Source organism: Echinops telfairi, unplaced genomic scaffold (genome assembly GCF_000313985.2).
Source record: "Echinops telfairi isolate 266 unplaced genomic scaffold, ASM31398v2 ScPeMD7_35;HRSCAF=133_1, whole genome shotgun sequence".
Lineage (NCBI taxonomy): Eukaryota > Metazoa > Chordata > Mammalia > Afrosoricida > Tenrecidae > Echinops > Echinops telfairi.
The window spans coordinates 507,601-528,246 of NW_022103933.1; the positions used below are offsets into that span (position 1 = coordinate 507,601).

Below are 20,646 nucleotides of genomic sequence, written 5' to 3' on the forward strand. Positions count from 1 at the left end.
TTCATCCAGCCTATCTTATTTAGACAGACCTGCGGAGATAATAACATGCACAAAAACAAGACAGAGCAAAACCAAGCAACAATATACAACAACAGCAACAACAAACCAATGGCAAAAAAACAAAACAAAACACAACAAGAAAGAAAAGCTTGTAGTTAATTCAAGGACTTTTGGTTGGCTTTAGGAGTGTTTTCCAGTTCAGTCTGTTGGGGCACCATGCCCTGGCCCCAAAGTCCACCTTCAGCATTCCCTGGGGACCTCGCTGCTCTGTTCCCTTGCTGTTCTGTTACACCCCCCTTAGTGTTTTGCCTCGGTGTGGTGGGATCAGATCGGGTGCAATTCCCACAGTGTGTCTCCGGTGATATTTTGTATTTCTGTTAGGTCTACCAAGAATCACTTCATGCCTGATTGTCTCTTTTATTGTAATGTTAAGTCTGAATGTAGGTGTTCTTAGCTTGATCCATCCATTATATGATTTCCCAATGGCTTTTAATTTAATAGTTTGAGCAATACTGATTTATGATTTCATTAGAGGTTGTAAATGGTGCATTATTATATTGTGTTATTTTCCTATTATTAACTGAAATTCTTTTATTTAAAAAATTCTAGATATGGTTACCCTAAGGTAACTTTTTTTTAAGTGATTTAAAGAATAATGAGTTTTAGTTCCTTAAAATCCTCTGAGGGTAAATAATAAGAATTCCTTTTTTAAGTATCAATTAAAAACTCACATATTTTAATCCTTTGTCATTAGTTTTGATGTTTAAATAATCATGTCTTTGGCTAGTGGGAGTTCGTCAAGGGATTTTGTGTTTTATTGGCATGATCCTCCTAATCATTGACAGCTTCTTTACTTTTTAATTTTACATAATAAGCAAACACAGCAAAATAAAATACACAGAAACAAATGCAAGATGGATTAAAGACCTAATACAGCCTTAGTCGTAAGCCGTCATTTTTTAAATGAACCCTAATGACTATTAAATTAGTTTTTAGAGACCATGATCTGGCTGCTAAATGAGCTTTTTCCCCAGGGTTGGTCATTATTTTTAGGGCTTCTCAGTGAACAGAGCTAGGAACTGCATATATATGTAAGGGTGTACATACACACATAGTCAAGAGAAATATACCATCAGCTCACACTGATAAGCCTATTCACTTAAGAATCAGCTATGTTTTTAGTTAAATTTTATATTTGTATCTCTTTCTAGCTAAACAAGAAATCTTTGGTCCTAATACTATTAACATAATTATTTACAACATTATTTTATAATATCCTTTTGGCTATAATCTCAAACTAATATGGTACAAAAGTAAATATCTGTCTTACATACATCATAACTGAAATCCATTTTAAATTTTTTTGTGAATCTTGTTATCTATAGAATAATCTCTTTAGAGTTGTGTAAGTTACTGAGTTTTAAAAGTCATTAGAAATAATTCACCTCTACAAGTTAGTGTACCAACTTGTAACATATTTAATTCTCATTGTTTTATTGTATATTTGACTTACAGGTATTTAAAAAAAATAACTTTGTTTTATTTTTAGTTTCAAACTCAACATATTTCCTCCATTCCCATATAAGCAACTATCCTGCTATATATAAATTAGCAGTATAGCTTTACAATTAACTTTGAATTTTATGTTATTGGCCATTACTGCTAAACTTCACATTAACACATACTACATCCATTTTCTCTCACATAGGGCAGTGTGATCCATTGGAAATAGTAATGATAGAGAATGAGTAGTGTCTCTTAATTCTGAGTTGTGCTGTAATCACGTATACTAATGACATAGGGGTAGCTAGACGTGTGCTAACTCAGTACAAGAAGTACCAGCTTCCATTAGATCTGATTCAGTAACCCACCTCTTAGGTATATGTTTTGTATAATGTGCAGGAAGATGTTTATACATACTCTCATTATATAGATCCAGACTTTTAAGTTACATAGTAAGTTCTGTTGTACTGTGATATATGTGTTCCTGAAAAATAACTGTGCAAGAAATTTGTATAATGAAAACTACAGATCTTATAGTCAAAATAACATTTAGGGGCACAATGCTTAATACCTTTGCTAGTGGTACATTAAAAACAACTTGATAAAATGATAACAAATGTAAACCGTAAATAAATAGATAAATATTATAATAAATATGGTACGTAACTTTAAGAACTACCTAAAGTTTACGTATAAAAATGGGCATCGAAGGAGGTGGGGATACAGCTATGCATTCCGCTAGGTTCAGCTTTTGTGTGTTTGCATATTGTTTCTCAAGGACAAAATCGCAGCATGAGCAAATGCTGAATTTGTGTTGTACTCAGATTATTCTCTAATAATAAGTATAGGGGAAATTTTGTATTTCTTAAACATGCAGTATAACAGAACTCACCGTATTTTTCTTTTTCTTAAGATGATATGCCTATGGGAACCACTGCCAGACATGCTTCAAATGAATTCTTGGTGTATGGAGGGTATGTGCACATGATTTTCCTAATGTTGGGAATTATGCTATGGAATTTGATTGTATTCTTGATTCTAACATTTATTTTGTTTGTTTCATAATTTATCTTTTTTTTTTAATGAAATATTTCATGCAAAGTATGGAGAAAAGCAAGGTATAAAGACTAATGTAATGATTATACAGTCATCCTTCCACATTTTGCCTTGTTAACATTTTTTAAAGAAATAAAAGATTATAAAACAAATTACAGTAGCTTGGTACTGGTACAACAATAGATACATAGACAAACTGATCAGAACAGAAAACCCAGACAGAAATGCATCAACCTACAAAGGGCCTTTGACAAAGGACCTAGAAATATCCCACTTGGCTATCCCCAAAGATAGCCTCTTCAACAAAAGGTATTGGACATACAGGATTTCCTTATACAGAAGAGTGAAATCAGACCCATATCTAAATGTAAACCCCAAAGCTCTCAGGATCACCCAAGAGAAGGCTGGAATAAACTGATAGGCCGTATTGCAGGGCATATATAAACTACAGCAGAATACAATATAGATGAATGGGATATGTTGAAATTACATCACTAAAGCTCATTGAAAGACTTCATCAGGAGAGTGAAATGAGGGCCCAATGACACATCGAACAAAAAGGGCCAGTGACCAAAATATACAGAACTGCACAACAGCTCAATAAGAAAATAACAAGAGACCTAATTAAGAAATAGGAAAAAGACACGAACAGACTGTTCATCAAAAATGAAGTACAAATGGCTAACAGACACGTGAAAAAATACTCATGATCACTAACCATCAGGGAGATATAAATTAAAACCATAATGGAATACCACTTTACACCCACTTTGCTAGCCCAAATGAAAAAACAAAAAAACGTGCTGGAGAAGATTTGGAGCTATTGGAACTCGTATACATTGTTGGTGGACTTATAAATGCATACAGCTGCTATTGAAAATGATGCGGTGATACTTAAAGCAACTGGAAGTTGAAGTCCCATATAATCCAGCAATATCACTATTAGACATTTACCCTAAGAAATAAGACACACAACAGCAGTGGATGTATGTTCTCCCATGTTTATAGCAACACAGTTCACAATAGCAAGAAACTGGAAATAACCCAAATGCCCAGCAGTAGAAGAATGGATAAAGAAACTATGGTGTATACACACACAGAATACTATGCATCCCTAAAAAAAGTGATGAAAACATGAATACCACATGCCATGGAAGGACTTAGAAATCATTTTGATGAGTGAAGTAAGTCAATCACCAAAGGACAAATATTGTTTGAGTCCACTAGTATAAGAAGTACAAATTAAACAAATCTTAGGGATCAACTTCTGAACAAAAGGGGAGAAGGCCATGAACCATACACCACCTCCCTTTTATGTACCACAAGAGCCTCCAGGAAGGAGGAAACCTCACATTGGCTGGGGCGACAGTTTTCAACCTATGGGTCGCGACCACTGGGGGGACAAACAACCCTTTCACAGGGGTCACCTGATTCATAACAGTAGCAAAATTACAGTTATGAAGTAGAAACGAAAATAATTTTATGGTTTGGGGTCACCACAACATGAAGAACTATATTAAAGGGTCGCGGCATTAGGAAGGTTGAGAACCACTGGTCTGGGGCCATTCTTTCAAGATTAGGGAAATGGGAGAATACCATTCACTTGAGGCTGAGACAAGGCTGGGACAAATCAATGGGTGCCCCCCCACAGGAATGTAAGGAAAATCTTGCCAGAAAATCATGCCCAAGACCAGGGGAGAGGAGCATCTGCATTTCAGAGGAAACACTGATGTTTCTGTTGGTGAGTGTGGTGGGTGACTGGGGAGAAGGAACCTCACATTGGAAAGGTTTGCTATACGATGATTATAGAGAACATAGGTGGGTAATGGACCAGATTTCCTGTACCCACGTAGACACTATGAATATGTTTCTACCCAACCCACAATGAACCACGCCATGGACTAAACACCACGATGACTTTGGACACTGACCTCGCAGGCAGCATGGCATAACCCAGGGACTATACCACGATGTAGCATAGAGGCCTGGCAGAATGAACTGAGTCCTGCCCCAAAGATACCTGCATCCTTGGGCTGAGTACTGGGGTTCTCAGATGGGAGAAGAAGTAGAGAGTGGCCACCCTGGACCTGTGGAAATGGCAGTCATGGGACCTTGGGGGGGAACCCCTGACTTGGTGGGTGTCTAATGGAAAGGGACTCAGAATCACCATGTGTTTAGTACCTTGATATTCCCTTCACAGTGACATGATAGGTTTTGATCTGTTGGACAGAGATCTGAACTTGGAAGAATTGATCCAGGAAGTTTCCCCCTGTTACAACCTCCATGCTTAGGGTAAACAGAGCTCAATCGAATGGGAAATCGAACTGTGTGGAGCAACAATTCAGTGGAACACTACTTGCATAAACTCATTACCAACAGTGCCCAGAGTGCTGTGTCATTGTGCAACTGCCTTATACCCCAGGCAATGATTGATAATATTGTACTTTTCTGTTTCTATGGGTTTTTGTTTTCCTGCCTTGTTTTTGTTGTCTGCTCATTGGTTTGTTACTGTTCTTGGGGTAGTTCTTAGGGGATTTGGTTTTGACCTAATACAATCGCTAAAGTCAACCTGAGTCATGTAGATCCCAGATGGATTCTGGGACCCCACTTAACCCTAGCCCCAATCTAAGAACAATTAGTTCTGATAATATGGTCCTGCTCGATACTGACCTTCATGAAATCACTGAAGATAAGAGTGCTACTGCAAAGTGTGGTGAAGAAAGCAGATGGTGCCTGGCTATCAGTCAATACTGTCTGGGTATTAAAGGCTTGTATTCAAACAAGCAGCCATCTAAGCAGGAAGTCAACTAAATCCACATGGAAGGAAGTACACCAGCTTGTGTGATCCAAAGACGACAATAACAAAATTCAAAAATGACAAAGGGAGAAGTAGCTAAGCCTAAATTGTGAACACCCAGTATGTAGAAGGTTATGGAGGACAGTAGGAGCCCCAAACTGGTCTGCAGGGTCTCTAGTCAGATTAAGCCTCTGGCAGTTCTCCGCTAGACACAGGCAAGGGTCTCGAACAGCTGTACTATCAGAGATCATTGTAATTGAACTTGATTCGTGTTCAGTTGACCTCCCTCTTGACTCAACCTGAAATTGTTCTAGGTGCAAGTATTTCTTGCTTGCTTCATGGCAAAAATTTCTTTCCTGCCCTTTTAAATACTGATGATGGTCTTTTCTTTCTTATGCATCATTTATATTCTTATCTTTGTATTATTATTTTATCCTTACCACTTTATTTTGTTTCTCTTACTGTTTCTGTTTGGTTCTCCAGTTGGTGAAGCAAAGAAGGAGTAGATGCATAGAAATAATAATTGATGGATGGTTTTAGGGGAGTAGGGGGGTGGAAGATAGAGAAGGTGAGGGAGTTGGGGGAGCAAACAAAGTCGGCAAGAGGGGATAAGGAGCTCTAGAACTGATGATGATTATGCAACTCATTTTAAAAGCGTTTTAACCATGGGGGGAAAATGTTCTAAAATTGATTGGAGTAATGATTGTTCAATTCCTCTTTATATGATTGTATTATTATGATATGTTGATTATGTAAAAAGTAAATTAAAAAGAAAACAATTATAACCATATATATATTCAGATATTTTAGCAGCCCTATAGACCTGGGCAGAACTGTCACTGATGGTTTCTGAGACTAACTGTTTTAAGGCAGTAGAAGTAAATCCTTGTATTTCTCCCAAGGAGTTGGTGGTCGTTTTAAACTACTGACCTTGGGGCTATCAGCCCAATTTGTAACAACTATGCCACCAGGGCTTAACCCTTGTGTGTGTATTATTAAATGATTGTGGGATTTTCCCACACACTTTTTGAAGACCATTCAAAACCAAAACCAAACTCACTGCCATTGAGTCGATGCTGGCTCATAGAGATCCTACAGGACAGGGTAGAATGATTCTTTCTTCAGTCTCTGCTTCATTCACTGCCCAGCTTTCATATGCATATGAAGCAGTTAAAAATGCTAAGTAACATCTTTGCTTTTAACACTTTAGTCTTCTGTGGTAGATTTGCTCAGTGCAATGTCTTGATTTCTTGGCTGCTTTTTCCACAGATGTTGGTGTGGCTCCATATAAAATGAAATCTTTAATAACTTCATACTTTTCTTCATTTATTAAGATGTTCTATTGGTCAAATTTTGAAGATTTTTGTTTTCTTTACATTGATCTGTAATCTATTCTGAAAGTTGTAGGCATCGATCATCATCAGTAAGTGTTTGAAGTTTTCTTGGCTTTCACCAATCAATGTTGTGTCAATTCTGTATTGCAGATTGTTAATGAGCCTTCCCTCAAATCCTGATGCCCTATTCTTCTCCATGTAGTCCCATCTTCCTGAATTACTTGTTCAGTCTACATATTGAATTAAGTATGGTAAAGGGATACAACTTTGACACACTTTTCTTGATTTGAAACATGTGATATCCCCTTGGTCTATGTATAGGTTTTGCATGAGTACAAAGAAGTTTTCTGGAATGCCAGTATAAATAGAGAATATGATATGCATTCATTTGTACCTAGACAAAAAATAGGCACGCATGTAAGAGTCATGTCAGTATTTTTAAAGACTGAGTGATGCCAGTCATTGGTAGAGGTCATTTACACACCAGGCCTTAGTACATGAGGACCATTATCTCTGAGTGGATTGCTATTTTTTTATTGTCTCCTTCCATAACCTCTTATTTGGACCCTTTACCTGTTATACATACAGTTATGCAGGCCTATACACCAAGTGAGGTCTTTATTTTCTGTTACTGATGTGGCCTCTGAATAATTGACAGCTTGTCTCCTAGCTGCTTCTTCCTTTCTTACCACAACTTTGTGAACATGTGCATAGAAGTATGATTAGGCATTTTGATTCAGGCGTTGGACTTCATGAAAATCTTGTATGTATAGATTTCTTTCCTTTCCTTTTCCTCTGTTTATTTTCTTTCCCTCTGTCTCTGGTGTTACATCCAAGCCATCTCGATCCTTTGTTAACTTCTAGATATATACTCACAAAGTTTTCCCAAAGCAAAGAGGAATCAACAGGTGATCTGGTAGAGACACTGTGAATTTGAAGAAACAATCATACAATCACATAGTCTTTTATTTTTCCTCTTGTATTTTTGTCTTTCTCACAGCAATGTGGCAGTGAACATAATTACATGTGACAATGTTACTATGTGGTCATAGTGCTTAGTTTTTTCTATGGTAGAAAAGTTATTATTAGTTATTATTCCACATAGAATAAAGATGACTTTCCATAGAGAGACTCTTCTGCACTACCTAATTTGGCTGGGATGAGGAAGATTTACTGGAGATTAGGGTTATACATAGACCTTCCTTCTTTCCATGGGTTCAAGGAGTTGGGTGATGGTCATAGATTGGTGTTAATTTAAGGTTAGGTAGAACAGTGGCTGTAGTGATCTTAGTTACCTGAGAAAGACTCTTAAAAAATCTTCCCTGAACAAATTTCCAACACCTGCCCATAGTTGTTCACCTTTTGAAATGGGGGCTGGGATGTGGGATGCAGTGTATTAACCAGAAGTCACTAGAGAATCCAGCTTGGGATTCCCAGAGAGAGGTGCTTTGAATTATGAATTTGCTAAGATTACTTCTTGTTGTCTACTGTCAGGTCAACCCACAACTAGGTAATGGTGACTCCATGCCATGCACAATACAATAAAATACTGTGGCCTAGCATCATCCCCATGAGCAGTGCAACTGAACCATTATGATCCACGGGGTTTTAATTGGCTGATTTTTAAAAGTATATCACCAGGCCTTTCTCTCTAGTCTGTGTTAGTCGAGAAGCTCTGCTGCAAGCTGTTCAGTATCACAGCTACACACAAGTCTCCACTGACAATTGGTGGTAGCTGATCATGAGGTGCGTTGGCCAGGAATCAAATCCAAGGATTCCACATGGAAGGTAAGAATTCTAACCACTGAAACTTCAGTGCCCCCAAGTTTACATCTTAGGATTCCTTTATCTGGGTTTTAGCTGCAGCATAGTCTGCTTTATGGCCTTAGCACCTCCCATCCAGTCTGGCCAAGTAAAGGCCTTGTACACAAAAGATTTCTGTAAGGAGGCTGGAAATAGGCTCTTTCACTTTTTCCTAATCCCATCTACTACTCAGTTAAGCCTCCCCCCTGTTCTGTGCACACAGTAACTTTATTGTGTCTTGCACCTGCTCGGCATCATAAGGTACCTAGCCAGCCCTACTCTGTGCCTGGAGGGGAGGGAATAGGATCTCTTGATTACACCAATAGAGGAGTGAACACAGACATTTGCATGTACTGGCAATATGTGTCATGATCCTGTTAACAATGGGACACTGGTATCCCTTAGTGAAGCTGGTTTACTCTGTCTCTTTTCTATGTAAGTAAAGCATTTCCCATGCACTATTGGAACTTATGTGTGTGGTCTTTTGTTGCTGACCTAAAACCCTTGACAGTATGTAATTTTTAAAAATTCCTTCATATACTTACTTAAATATGTATTTATTCATTAAATTGAAACATTAGAAAAATAATCAGTTGCACATTCTCATTTTGATATTTGATGGATTTGCTGTCAGGTGTGTTATTGAGGAATTTAGACTCTCAGATCTGTGAGATATGTTAGGTTATTGGCACCAGAGTTGATAAGTAAAGCCTTATTTTGTAAAGGTATTAAATTTTGAGTTGTAGGTGTTTTATTTTGTTTTCTACTTTCCAGAGTATAGATAAGCTCATAGATATTGAAAGTATAAAAATATAAATCATGCTATTTAAGAGATAATGGAGATACCTAAGTGAAAAAACACAATAGAAGCACTTCTCAGTTAGTTAGTATATTCACTTGGTATAAATAGCAGGGTACTGAGTAACAGTGCTCTTCAACACTAACAGTTCAGTGTTTTCACATCCAGGGAACTTGAAATATGCAGTCATTGCCTTTATTTTTTTTTTTTTAGTTAAAAACTTGTTAAGTCTTTCTAATTCTTCACTTTTCTTGACCTTTTCTTTATGATTCCAAGGTAGCTTTTGCAGCAATAGCAAGAAAATCCACATTCTGGGCAGGGAGAGAGAGGAGAAATGAAAATAGTAACTTAACCAGATGCATCACTAACCCCCATAAAAATCAAACTGATTGCCGCCAAGTAGATTGCAGTTCATGGGGTCACCAGCCCATGTATTTCAATAGAATTGTTCTCTACGGGATTTTCAATGACTGCATTCAGAAGTAGATCACCATGCCTTTCTTTCACGATGCCTGTGGGTGGATTTGAACCTGTACACTTCGGGGTCAGATTACAGTTTAATGTAAATAAAACTATAATCCTCACAACTGGACTAGTTGGTAATGTCACAATAAGTGGAGAAATGGTTGAGGTTGTCCAGAATTTTGCCTTACTTGGATTCATAATCAATTCTCATGGAAGCAGAAGTCAGGAGATCAAAGGACACATTGCATTGGGTAAATCTGCTGCACAAAGCCCCTTAAAATGTTGAGTAATTATGTTGTTTTGAGGATTAAGGTGTGCCCGCTAAGCTAATTTTCAATAGCCTCATATACATGTGAAAATTGGACAATGAATAAGAAAGACTGAAGAAGAATGGATGCATTTGAATGATGGTCCTGGAAAAGCCTCTTGAAAGTACCATGGACTGCCAAAAGAACAGACAAATCTGTTTTAGAATTAGTACAGCCAGAATGCTCCTTAGAAACAAGGTTGGTGAGACTTAGTCTCATATTCTTTGGACATATTATCAAGAGAGACTAGTCCCTGGAAAAGGACATTGTGTTAGGGAAAGTAGAAGGGCAGTGAATCCTCGACAAGATGGATTGACACGGTAGCTGCAACCATGAGCTCAAACATGATTGTAAGGATGATGCAGGCCCTGGGGCAGAACTGACTCAGTGGTACTTAACATCAACAACAAAGAGAGGTGCTTCAACAGAATATGGAAATTATTGAGGAATATCATTGATATTACATGCAAGAAAAATTCTGAATGTAATGCAAACATGAGCACGGCAGTACATCAACAGATTGCTGCCAGAAATGCAGGCCAGCTGTAGAAGCAGTCATTGGACAAGGGATATCACTGCTGATGTCAAGTGGATCTGGTGGAAAGAGAATACCATAAATATGTTAGTTGTGTGTTATTGACTATGCAAACACATTCAACTCTGAATCACAGCAAACAATGGATACTATTACAAAGAATGAGAATTTCAGAGCAATACTTGTGCATGTGCAGAATCTACATAAAGACAAGAGAGTCATTGAACAGAACAAGCATATACTGTATATTTTAAAACTTGGAAAAATGTGTCTCAGGGTTGTATCCCTTTACCTAAGAAGCTAGATTACATGAAGATTGGAGAATCAGGATTAGAAAAGACTTATTAATAACTTGCAGTGCGTACGGTGACATATCCTTGCCTGCTGAAAGTGAAGAAGATTGGAAGCACTACTGCTGAAGACCAAAGACTACAGCCTTCACTATGGATTACAACTCATTGTAAAGAAAACCGAAATCCTCACAATTAGACCAAGAGACAACATCATGATAAACAGAAAAGTTTGAAATTGTTAAGGATTTCAATTTCTTTGGATCCGCACTCAACATTCATAGAAGCAGCAGTCAAGAAATCCAAAGACAAATTGCATTGGGCACTCCTGCTGCACAAGACCACTTTAAAGTATTAAAGAACAAAGATGTCACTTTGAGTAGTAAGATGTAGCTGGCCCAAGTCATGGTATTTCTTAGTCACTTCATATGCATGTAATAGATGGCCAGTGAATAAGGAAGACTGGAATGAAGTTGATGCCTTTGAATTATAATGTTGGAGAAGAAATATTGAAAATACTATGGAATTTCAGAAAAACAAACAGCTGTCTTAGAGGAAGTACAGTCGGAATGCTCCTTAGAAGAGAGGATGGCAAAATGTAGTCTCAATTGCTTTGGACATGTTATTAGGATTAGTCCTGGAAAAGGACATCATATTTGGTAATGTAAAAGGTCATCAAAAAAGAGGAAGACCTTTCATTAGAAGGATTGACAGTGACTTCAACAATAGGCTTAAGTTTAGCAACAATTGTGAATGTGGCAAAGAATTGGGCAGTGCTTGGTTGTATTGTACACAAGGGTGCTCTTAGTTGGAACTGATTGGATGGCACCTATAAGAACAATGTTATAAGTAGGGAAAAGTGAGATGCATGTGACTTTATATGAAAGGATGGAGGATGTAGTATCATCTTTTTTCTGACATATTTCAAGACATAAATTGATGACATACTGTTTGTGCTTAAGCTCAAAAGAGGAATATACTCCCTATATGTAGAGACCAAGAAACTGAAAAACTGGCCTGGAACCAATCTGAAAGACATAAATTTATTTGCATTAGGACCTTACAGACTAGGACAGCAGGCTAAAGGGTTAGCAATAGTAGTTCTTTTTATACCACTTAAGCAACTTTGAGTGAGGTGAATTTCTGAAAGTCTTTGAAACTCATTGTTAGATTTTCTTTGTGATAAGTAGAAATAAGGAAGCATCACAATCCTGGCTGTGCTCTTCCCTGACTGCATGTGGGAGTAATGTCCTAGCAACCCACAGAACATACTAGGAATGCCTTCTTCACTGAAGTGCAGCCATTTTTTAGCATTAGCTAGTATACCCACAGTCCATCCCACTGCCCCTAAATAGCTCCTACGATGTTACTGCTAATTTTCTGCAAAACCCCTAAGACCTGAGTATTGGAGATTTGCAACCAGAGATCACAGCAGCAGTAAATCCCACAACAAAATATTACTCCAACGTCCAGGAGTCCCAAGATGCACCAGAACAGAGTATGCCGTGTGAAAGCTAAACTATCTATGCAGAGAAAAGTGAATGAAGTTGGCCCTTGTTTATTCAGACAGGCTATGTTTTTGCAGACAGATCCAAGTGCAGGTGTTTGTGGGGGCTTATTCTCCACAGCAGCATGACAGCTAAAGATGTTGGCATTCTCTGCATATTTAACAGTCTGATTGTATAAGCAACTATGATGGCTCAGCTGACAAAAATTACTGGAAACAGTAAGGGCAAACAGGCAGAGAAGTGAAAAGCACTAACATGGGTAAATCATGAATGCCAAGCAGAAAACATCCAGTAGTGGGATATACGCTCAAAGGACTCCAGGATGGGAATATCCCCCAGACTGGCAGTACCAGATAGGTTGTCTCTGTGGGCCCTCTCAGAAAAAGAAGATAGTGTAATCCAATTCCAGGACTATAGTGCTCCACAGGCTATAGACTACTTTTAGGGCTCCTTTTAGGGATCATCTCCCAATTGGGATTAGTCTGAAAGCTTGTATGTAACCATGGTTTACACCTACAGCCCCAATTAGTCCTTTAGGGGCTGAAATACCAAACCACCAAGGCCTGGTATGCCATGTCCATGGGAGAGAGACAGCCGTTCTCCCTGGGCCTAGGTCCTGTGGCAATAGCAATAGGAGATTGTTAGAATTTCTAGGCAGAGGTAGAGGGCATTTCTCATCTTTTTTAGATATTTGAATTCTCGTGATCTTCAGTCCTTGGATTAATAATTTGTAGACGCTGGGTTGTGTTTGCCATTGGTACTTGTAGATGCATTGCAGGACCTCTGGGAGTTGCTCGGTTCATTACTGCAGTGAATGGATATCATGTTGTAGTGCTTTCTTCAGGACTCTGTTCATCCATTCACTGAGTCTGGCAGCAGTGAAATTATAAGGGAGGTGAAAGTGCTAGGCTATGCTTGTGCTGTGGGCCCAGTTCTGTACCTCTCCTTTAGTGAAGTGGGTTTCCTGATTGTTGCCAATGTCTGTTGAGATGCCATAGGTGGTGCACAGCTGAGTGTTGGGTGACATACTTTATGTTTAGGCTTGCAGCAGGCTGGTAGTGGTAGCTTCACTTGTTGGTATATAAAGGCAAGTATCAGACATAAGGAGGGGTCCTATGTAATCTACTTGCCAATGTTTAGGAAGTGTGCCCACAAAGGGTATTTTGCCAAGATATTGGGGCTTTCTATTCTCATAATCAGTTCAACTCATAGGGACAGTTCTGCCCTCTCCTATAGGGTTAATTTGCGTCAGCATCAACTTGATGGCAGTGAGTTTGATCTGATAGAGTGTTAACAGGTCTGTGCCTGTTAAGCAAGCAGCTGTCCTTATTGCCCTATCATTGATGGAGCCTGTTCCATCTCTGCCACCTGTGCAGTTAGAGCCTGCTATTTAGTACAGAACCAGGCTAGGTCATCCATTTGGGCATTTTCTGGAGGAGTGACTGGGATATGGACTACTAGATGAAGCACAACCATGTCCATACTCAATACCCTGGACCATGTCCATGCCCAATACCCATAAATCACTCCCCTGGACCTGCTGTCCCACAAGCCAATCCTGTTTTTTCCATTGTGCTAACCATAATGTGAGTCCTTTGTATACCACCCAGGTGTTCATACACAGGATTACAAGACTGGGTTCATGCATCAGTACCACGAGGGCAGCCCTTAACTCTCCACCTCTCCCCACCTTTTAGCCACATACTATCTTGGATAGCCACTGTCATCCACTGGGGAAGGTTGCCTCAGGTCAAGCTGCATGTGTACCAGCTCTCGGGTATTCACAAGGACCTAGTTTTCTTGTGAATGGGGCTTTCCTGCACAGGCAGCACTGTGCTTTATGAATTGTCTATTTACTCCATGGCATATATTATTGGCCCAAGGATTTCTTGTAGCTCAACATTTGGGACTAGCTGACTGGATGCTTCTCTTCTGGAAGTATTACTATTTTGTCAGTGTGATGGCTAGTGTCACCCCTGACTAGTTTGATGAAGTCCTTAACCCAGCCATGTGTGATGGTACATGGGTACTATCGCCAGGGATCCATTGGTGATGTCTTCCATTAGGTCCAAGCTATTGTGTATGGTCCAAGGTTATTTTTCCACAGAGATATACCTGGTTTTTGCATCCTTTCACAGTCAGGACCCCAAATCAGAGGAGTATGGCATCCTTGTTGCCCTTGCCGTACTTTATCAGTCACCGCTTCAGGAACCCTTTTCATTTTAACCCGATGATACAACAGCAAACATAAAATTGATAATCCAGCCCCTAATAGCGTGGCGTCATTGACAGCTCATCCTTGCTATCTCGTCTGTGGCACAGCATGTTGGGACAAAGGGCAACAGAATCACAGATTAATGTGACATCAGTATAGTGGAACATATACACCCTCGCAGATTTGGCTCACCTTTCCAGGTCCTGTGCCACCAGACCATGGCACACAATGGAGCTTGGCAAATATATTTGGGAATGACAGTGAAGGGCCACTGTTAGCCAGCTGTTCTGTCAGTTGCTGTCAGAATCTTGGTGAATACATTAGGTAAATCCAACTTAAAATGATAGGTTCACAAGTTTTCTTGTTGCTGTTTAACAGTGAAGCAATGTTGGCCACTGCTACATAGAGGAGGTTCAACTTTACTGAGCTCTAGAAAGTCCACAATCATGCACCATGATCCACCTGGTTTTCACATGGGGCCACACTGGCTATTGAAAGGACTATAGGTTGGTCTGATGATCCCAACTCTAGCAAGCTCAGCTGTGATAACTGTGATATTTCTCATGCTACCCAGGCAAGTGGTTTGCTTAATATTCAATAGTTGGCCAGGCTGGGGCAGGTGCATGGGGTCTACTTAACCCACAAAGGGTGATTGACTTAACCAAATAGGTATACTTTTAGAATGTATTCAGAGATTAGGAAGGTGTGCACCTTTTATTTTGGGGGTGCGGTGGGTTGGATAGGGGAACAGAGACAAGTGACCAACTTGCAGGTCAGGGCCACGTGGTGCACCTTTACTGTGCTGCTTCCATACCTGGTGCAAAGCAACCCCTGAAATTTGTGATTATTTCCATAAATTAAAAAATACATTTTCCCCTGTTTCAACAAGGACTAAATCAGTCTGTATGGTTTTTGAAGACCAATGAACAATTAGTTCTACATGGGGTCTCCAGTGCCCTGTACTCACAGATTGGTAGAACCTAATCAACCATACTTAATCAAGGGAGTCTGGTAGCTCCCATGCTGATAACTCTGAGGCTATGCACTTGGAGTGGAAGAATCACGGGCACCATATTCCCTTTGGTGAACTGCTGCTCCAAGTGTAATTTTTGTCACAGGCTCTGCTATTATAGTATTGAGTTACATGCCCCTTTCTCTGTCCTGGGGCATCCCAGCAACAATGTCTATCCACAGCTGTTTCCTGGTCACCTGTACTGGGCCCTTTTTGGTTTCAGGTTTACTTCCTTTACTTGGGTCCCTCTTGGCCCCTACTGCTCAGGAATTGTGCTGCCTGCTATAGCTTGTACATTTCCCCCGTGCTGACTGAGGCTTCAATGGCTTTGACTATGGATTGTCCTGCCATTAGGCTCAACATAGACACTAGGTCCCCATACCACTGATTGGGTGCTTCATGCCACCATGAATTGTGTCCTTCATGCCACCATGAACAGCTCATTGTCCAGATCCTAATAATTCTCTGAATACAGTGCATGCTTCAGTCCTTGTTCCCTGATAACTTTCTTAAGCTCTTCCATGCTGTCAGTGTAAGGTGGAGAATAGAATGGCCCCCTCGTTAGGTCAAGTTGCCTGGCAACTAAACTTAACTGCCGTTTAGTTGATTCCTTCTATGGAACAGAGGAGAACTACACCTTTGGGTTTCCAATACAGTAAATCTTTACAGGAGTAGATAGCCTCATCTTTCATACTGGTAGGTTTGAACTGCTGACCTTGTGGGTGGCAGTCCAATGCATAACCAACTCTACCAATAGACCTCTGTAAGCTGCCTGGCAGGCGGCCATGATCCCAAAGAGAAGGGACATCCTGTTCTTTGTTCATCACAGCATAAAGGTGCTGTTACAGGGCTGGGTGCGTGGTAACAGGCCATTTTGGTCATTTCATGCCCTGGTGTCCCATGGGCTGAATAGTCAAGTAGCGACATCCTCTCCTGTCCATATCAGGTGCTTTACTAATTGCCATGGTATATTCCCACCTACTGACATGTTGCTGGCACTGTGGGGTCAGAAATCCTAGTGATCTATACTTGGTGGTTGGGGTGTGACAGGCAGAACTACCAAGGGAGGAATCTATTTCTCCTACCACTCTTTCCCAACTTCTGAGTCTGTACAAAGCCAAGGGGGTCCTAGTCTGCCTTCATGATTACTGTTCACACATGCTGCTGAGGCAGATGTCATCCTTTCACCTTCATGAGACAATAGGTGAGGGTTTCTACTGTAGAATCTGATGTCTGGAGATGGGTAGCTAAGACTTTCAGGGGAGTAGCCTCCCATTAACCTTGCTTCTCTTTCAGTTACACTGGGAATGCCTGCTTTAGCTGAACTGGGATCATTTTTTAGCCCTAACTAGTGTCCTACACATACTATTTCTGAATTTATGAAAAACAAGAAAAGAGGCTTAAGATTTACCAATCATAAACACCTTAGATCAATTATATATTTTGAGAGTTTCATATGTACTCATGCATAATGTACTCAATATTCATAAGGTAAAAGTTTCTTGGGAGCATGTATTACATTTATAACAAACATTCCAGTCATTTTTGCTCTTGAATTTCCTGTTTTTTGTTTGTTTTTTTAAATTTCCTGTTTTTTTAACTCAGCATATTATCCTAGAAATATTATTTTGTTATGTTAAATTAATAGAGTATGAGTAGATGAAACTTTTTGCTGACTTACAGAATTTTTCTTTTTTTGGTTGATGTTTATGGTTTTAATTTAATATATATGGGAAATTATCGCTAATGCAAAATTCTCAGCTGTTATTATTTATTAGGGTGAGTCTGGGTTCACTATATTAAAAGGTTTAGATAACAGATGAAGTAGACGTCATCAGTGTGGTCCTGGAATATCTGAAATTTGGACATCAGTGATCACTCTGCCGCCTATGTAGTGGTTGTTAGTTGGGTTGGCTGTGACTCAAGGTGACCTTATATACAATAGAGCAAAGTACTTCCAGATCTGGTGCCATCTTCACGATTATCAGAATTTTTATCTTAATGTAGAGCAATTGTTTTCCAACTTTTGTTCCAAATCATAGTCTCCATTATGCATAGGAATACCAGAGGAGTCCTTTAAAATCTTGGGTGTGTTTTTTCAGCTTTATTTATTTATAAGATCGTTTTTTTTTTCATATATAAAAGTGAGCATGCATGTCTTAGAATTTTCTCTATTGTCAATGGGTCACAGGAAATAAAAAGTATCTGACTGTTATTTCTTTTTTTCAATCAATTATGGTTGCAGGCAATGTCAACCTCTTTTATCCTCTCACAGTGAAACAGCACCAATTCCAGTCCCTACTCAGATAAGGAATTATCAGCGTATAGAGCAGAATCTTACATCTGCTATCTCTGGCACAAATCTACATGGTTCCCCAAGGTAAGCTAGTAGTTTTTCATTTAAATCTCTATGTAACTTATTTTTATAAATATTTCATTTATATAGTATATAATTTCTGTTATATATATCTATATACATATACATAGAGACACACTGACCCCTATATGTATATGTGTATCTGTGATGGTGGTGGTGGTGTTTCCATCTCTCATACCCTACCATAAGACTCTTTTGTGATCTCTAATTTATAACATGTCAATAGGATAGTTTTGACATGCTCGATGAACTCAAAACCTGTTTGTTTTTAATGCTTTATGAGCTTCAGGGATGAAAATAAGTCTAAAGAGGCAAGGTTAATGCTGTGGGGTGGATGGAATGAGATAAGACTTCCATTCCAATGAAATTCTTGTAGGACAGCCTTGAGGCTTTTCAAGAACAGGTGCATTGTCCTGATGGGGAAAAAATATTAGTCAGTGCAGCTTTCTTAGTCTTTTCCTCACCAGTGCAGTTCTTCACTAAGACATCGTCATACCAAGCTCCTTGATTATCCTGTATTTTTAAAAAATCATTTTACTAGGGGCTCTTATAGCTCTTATCCATACATACATCCATTGTGTCAAGCACATTTGTACATTTGTTGCCATCATAATTTTCAAAATATTTTCTTTCTACTTGAACCCTTGTTATCAGCTCATGTTTCCCCTTCCCACACCTTCCTTCCCTCATAAATACTTGATAATTTATAAATTACTATTTTTTTTCACGTCTTACACTGACCGATGTCTCTCTTTGCGTACTTTTCTGTTGTCCATCCCCATGGGAGGGGGTTATTTGAAGACCTTTGTGATTGGTTCTTCCTTTCTCCCCCCATCTTCCCCTTACCTCCTGGTATTGATACTCTCATTATTGGTCCTGAGAGGTTTATCTGTCCTGGATTCCCTGTGTTTCCAGTTCTTATCTGTACCATACATTCTCTGGTCTAATTGGTGAGGTAGAATTGGGATTGGGATTGTGGGGCATCGGGGGTGGGGGGGTGGGGTGGGGAAGCATTAAAGAACTAGAGGAAAGTTGTATGCTTCTTTGGTGCTAAACTGTGCACCCTGTCTGGATTGTCCAATTGTCTCCAGATGGGCTTGTGTCTCCACTCTGCCCTCCCTCTCATTCACATTGAGAATAATTTTTTGTTCTGGGTCTTTGATGCCTGATACCTGATCCCATGGACACCTCATGATCACGTAGACTGCTGTGCTTCTTCCATGTGGGCTTTGTTGCTTCTCAGCTAGATGGCTGCTTGTTTATCTTTAAGCCTTTAGACCCTTGTTGTTTTATTTTTTTTTTTGTTTTCTCTTTGTTGTTTTGCTTTGCTCTGTCTTGGTTTTGTGCTTATTATTATCTCTGCATATCTATCTAGATAAGATAGGCAGGATAAACGATTGGAGGAGAAAACAATGGACCAACGGTTCCAGGGGGACATGGAAGAGGGAGGAGGGGGAAAGGCAAGGGGTGTCAACCAACCCAGGGACAAGGGAATAACAAGCAATCTAAAATCAATGGCGAGGAGGGCATAAGATGACTTTGTGGGGCTTGATTAAGGGCAGTATAGCCAAGAGGAATTACTGAAACCTGAATGAAGGCCGAACAGGAAAGTAAATGAAAATAGAGGAAAGAACTAGGAGGCAAAGGACACTTATAGAGGTCTAAATACAGACTTGTACATATATAAATATATTTATAGATAACAATAGGGAAATTGATCTATGTACATATATTTATATGTTAAGTATTAAGGTAGCAGGTGGACATTGGACTTCTACTCAAGGACTCCCTTAATGCAAGAGCACTTTGTTCTAATAATGTATGCATAAGCAAATATGTTCTAAAAATGGGTGCATAAGCAAATGTGATGAAAAAAGCGGATGATGCCCGGCTATCAAAAGATATCCTGTATTCTTTAAGAAAATATCTCTTAAGGATACAAAGACAATTGCAGCAAAGTAGAGGCTAAACATGCCACCAACCTTCATCTTTCTTTATCTTTTCTGACATCAACTGTTCCTCCCATAGCACTACTTTTTTGCTGGATTCAATAATTCATTGCAATGACCACATAGAACTCACAGACAATACTCTGTCAATATTTGGGGGAAATCTATTAGGCAAGTTAACTGATTACAAGTCAAGATCATAAAACATTAAACGTCCAGTTTTTTAGTCCACAGCTCTCTTCTTAGCCAGTAGCCACGTTTCTCCCTGGCCCTTAGCCTCAGTCACATGATCCTCTAACCTCTACCTCTGTGGATTAGGAAATGCACCTGCTGCTCCATCTCACTGTCTCACAGGCTCAGTTCTCAGGGACCTAGCCCCTCTGCTCTTTTCTGGCATGGCTCCTTTGCTCTGTTCTATAATCTTTGTGCCTTGCCCTCTATTACCTATGTTCTTGACTTCTGCTAATTAAGGAAGGGATCTTGAAAGTGCTCTGCTGGTGATTCTTCTTCCTTGATGATCCTGGGATTCTCCCTTTCTGCTTCTGTAATGCTTCATTCTTTTTTTTTTTATTGTTTTATTAGGGGCGCATATAACTCTTATCACAATCCATCCATACATCAATTGTATAAAGCACATTTGTACATTCATTGCCCTCATCATTCTCAAAACATTTCCTCTCCACTTAAGCCCCCGG

The 20,646-nt window shown here is 39.4% G+C and overlaps 1 protein-coding gene across 1 annotated transcript in view; it reads left to right on the forward strand.

Moving 5' to 3' along the window:
• The window catches only part of ULK2 (unc-51 like autophagy activating kinase 2), a 197,366-nt gene that overhangs the window by 93,130 nt on the left and 83,590 nt on the right, over positions 1-20,646 (forward strand). Inside the window, exons 14-15 of the mRNA XM_045290282.1 lie at positions 2,417-2,477; positions 17,871-18,005. Coding sequence (XP_045146217.1) covers positions 2,417-2,477; positions 17,871-18,005 — 196 coding nt within the window. The remainder of the gene's footprint in view (positions 1-2,416; positions 2,478-17,870; positions 18,006-20,646) is intronic.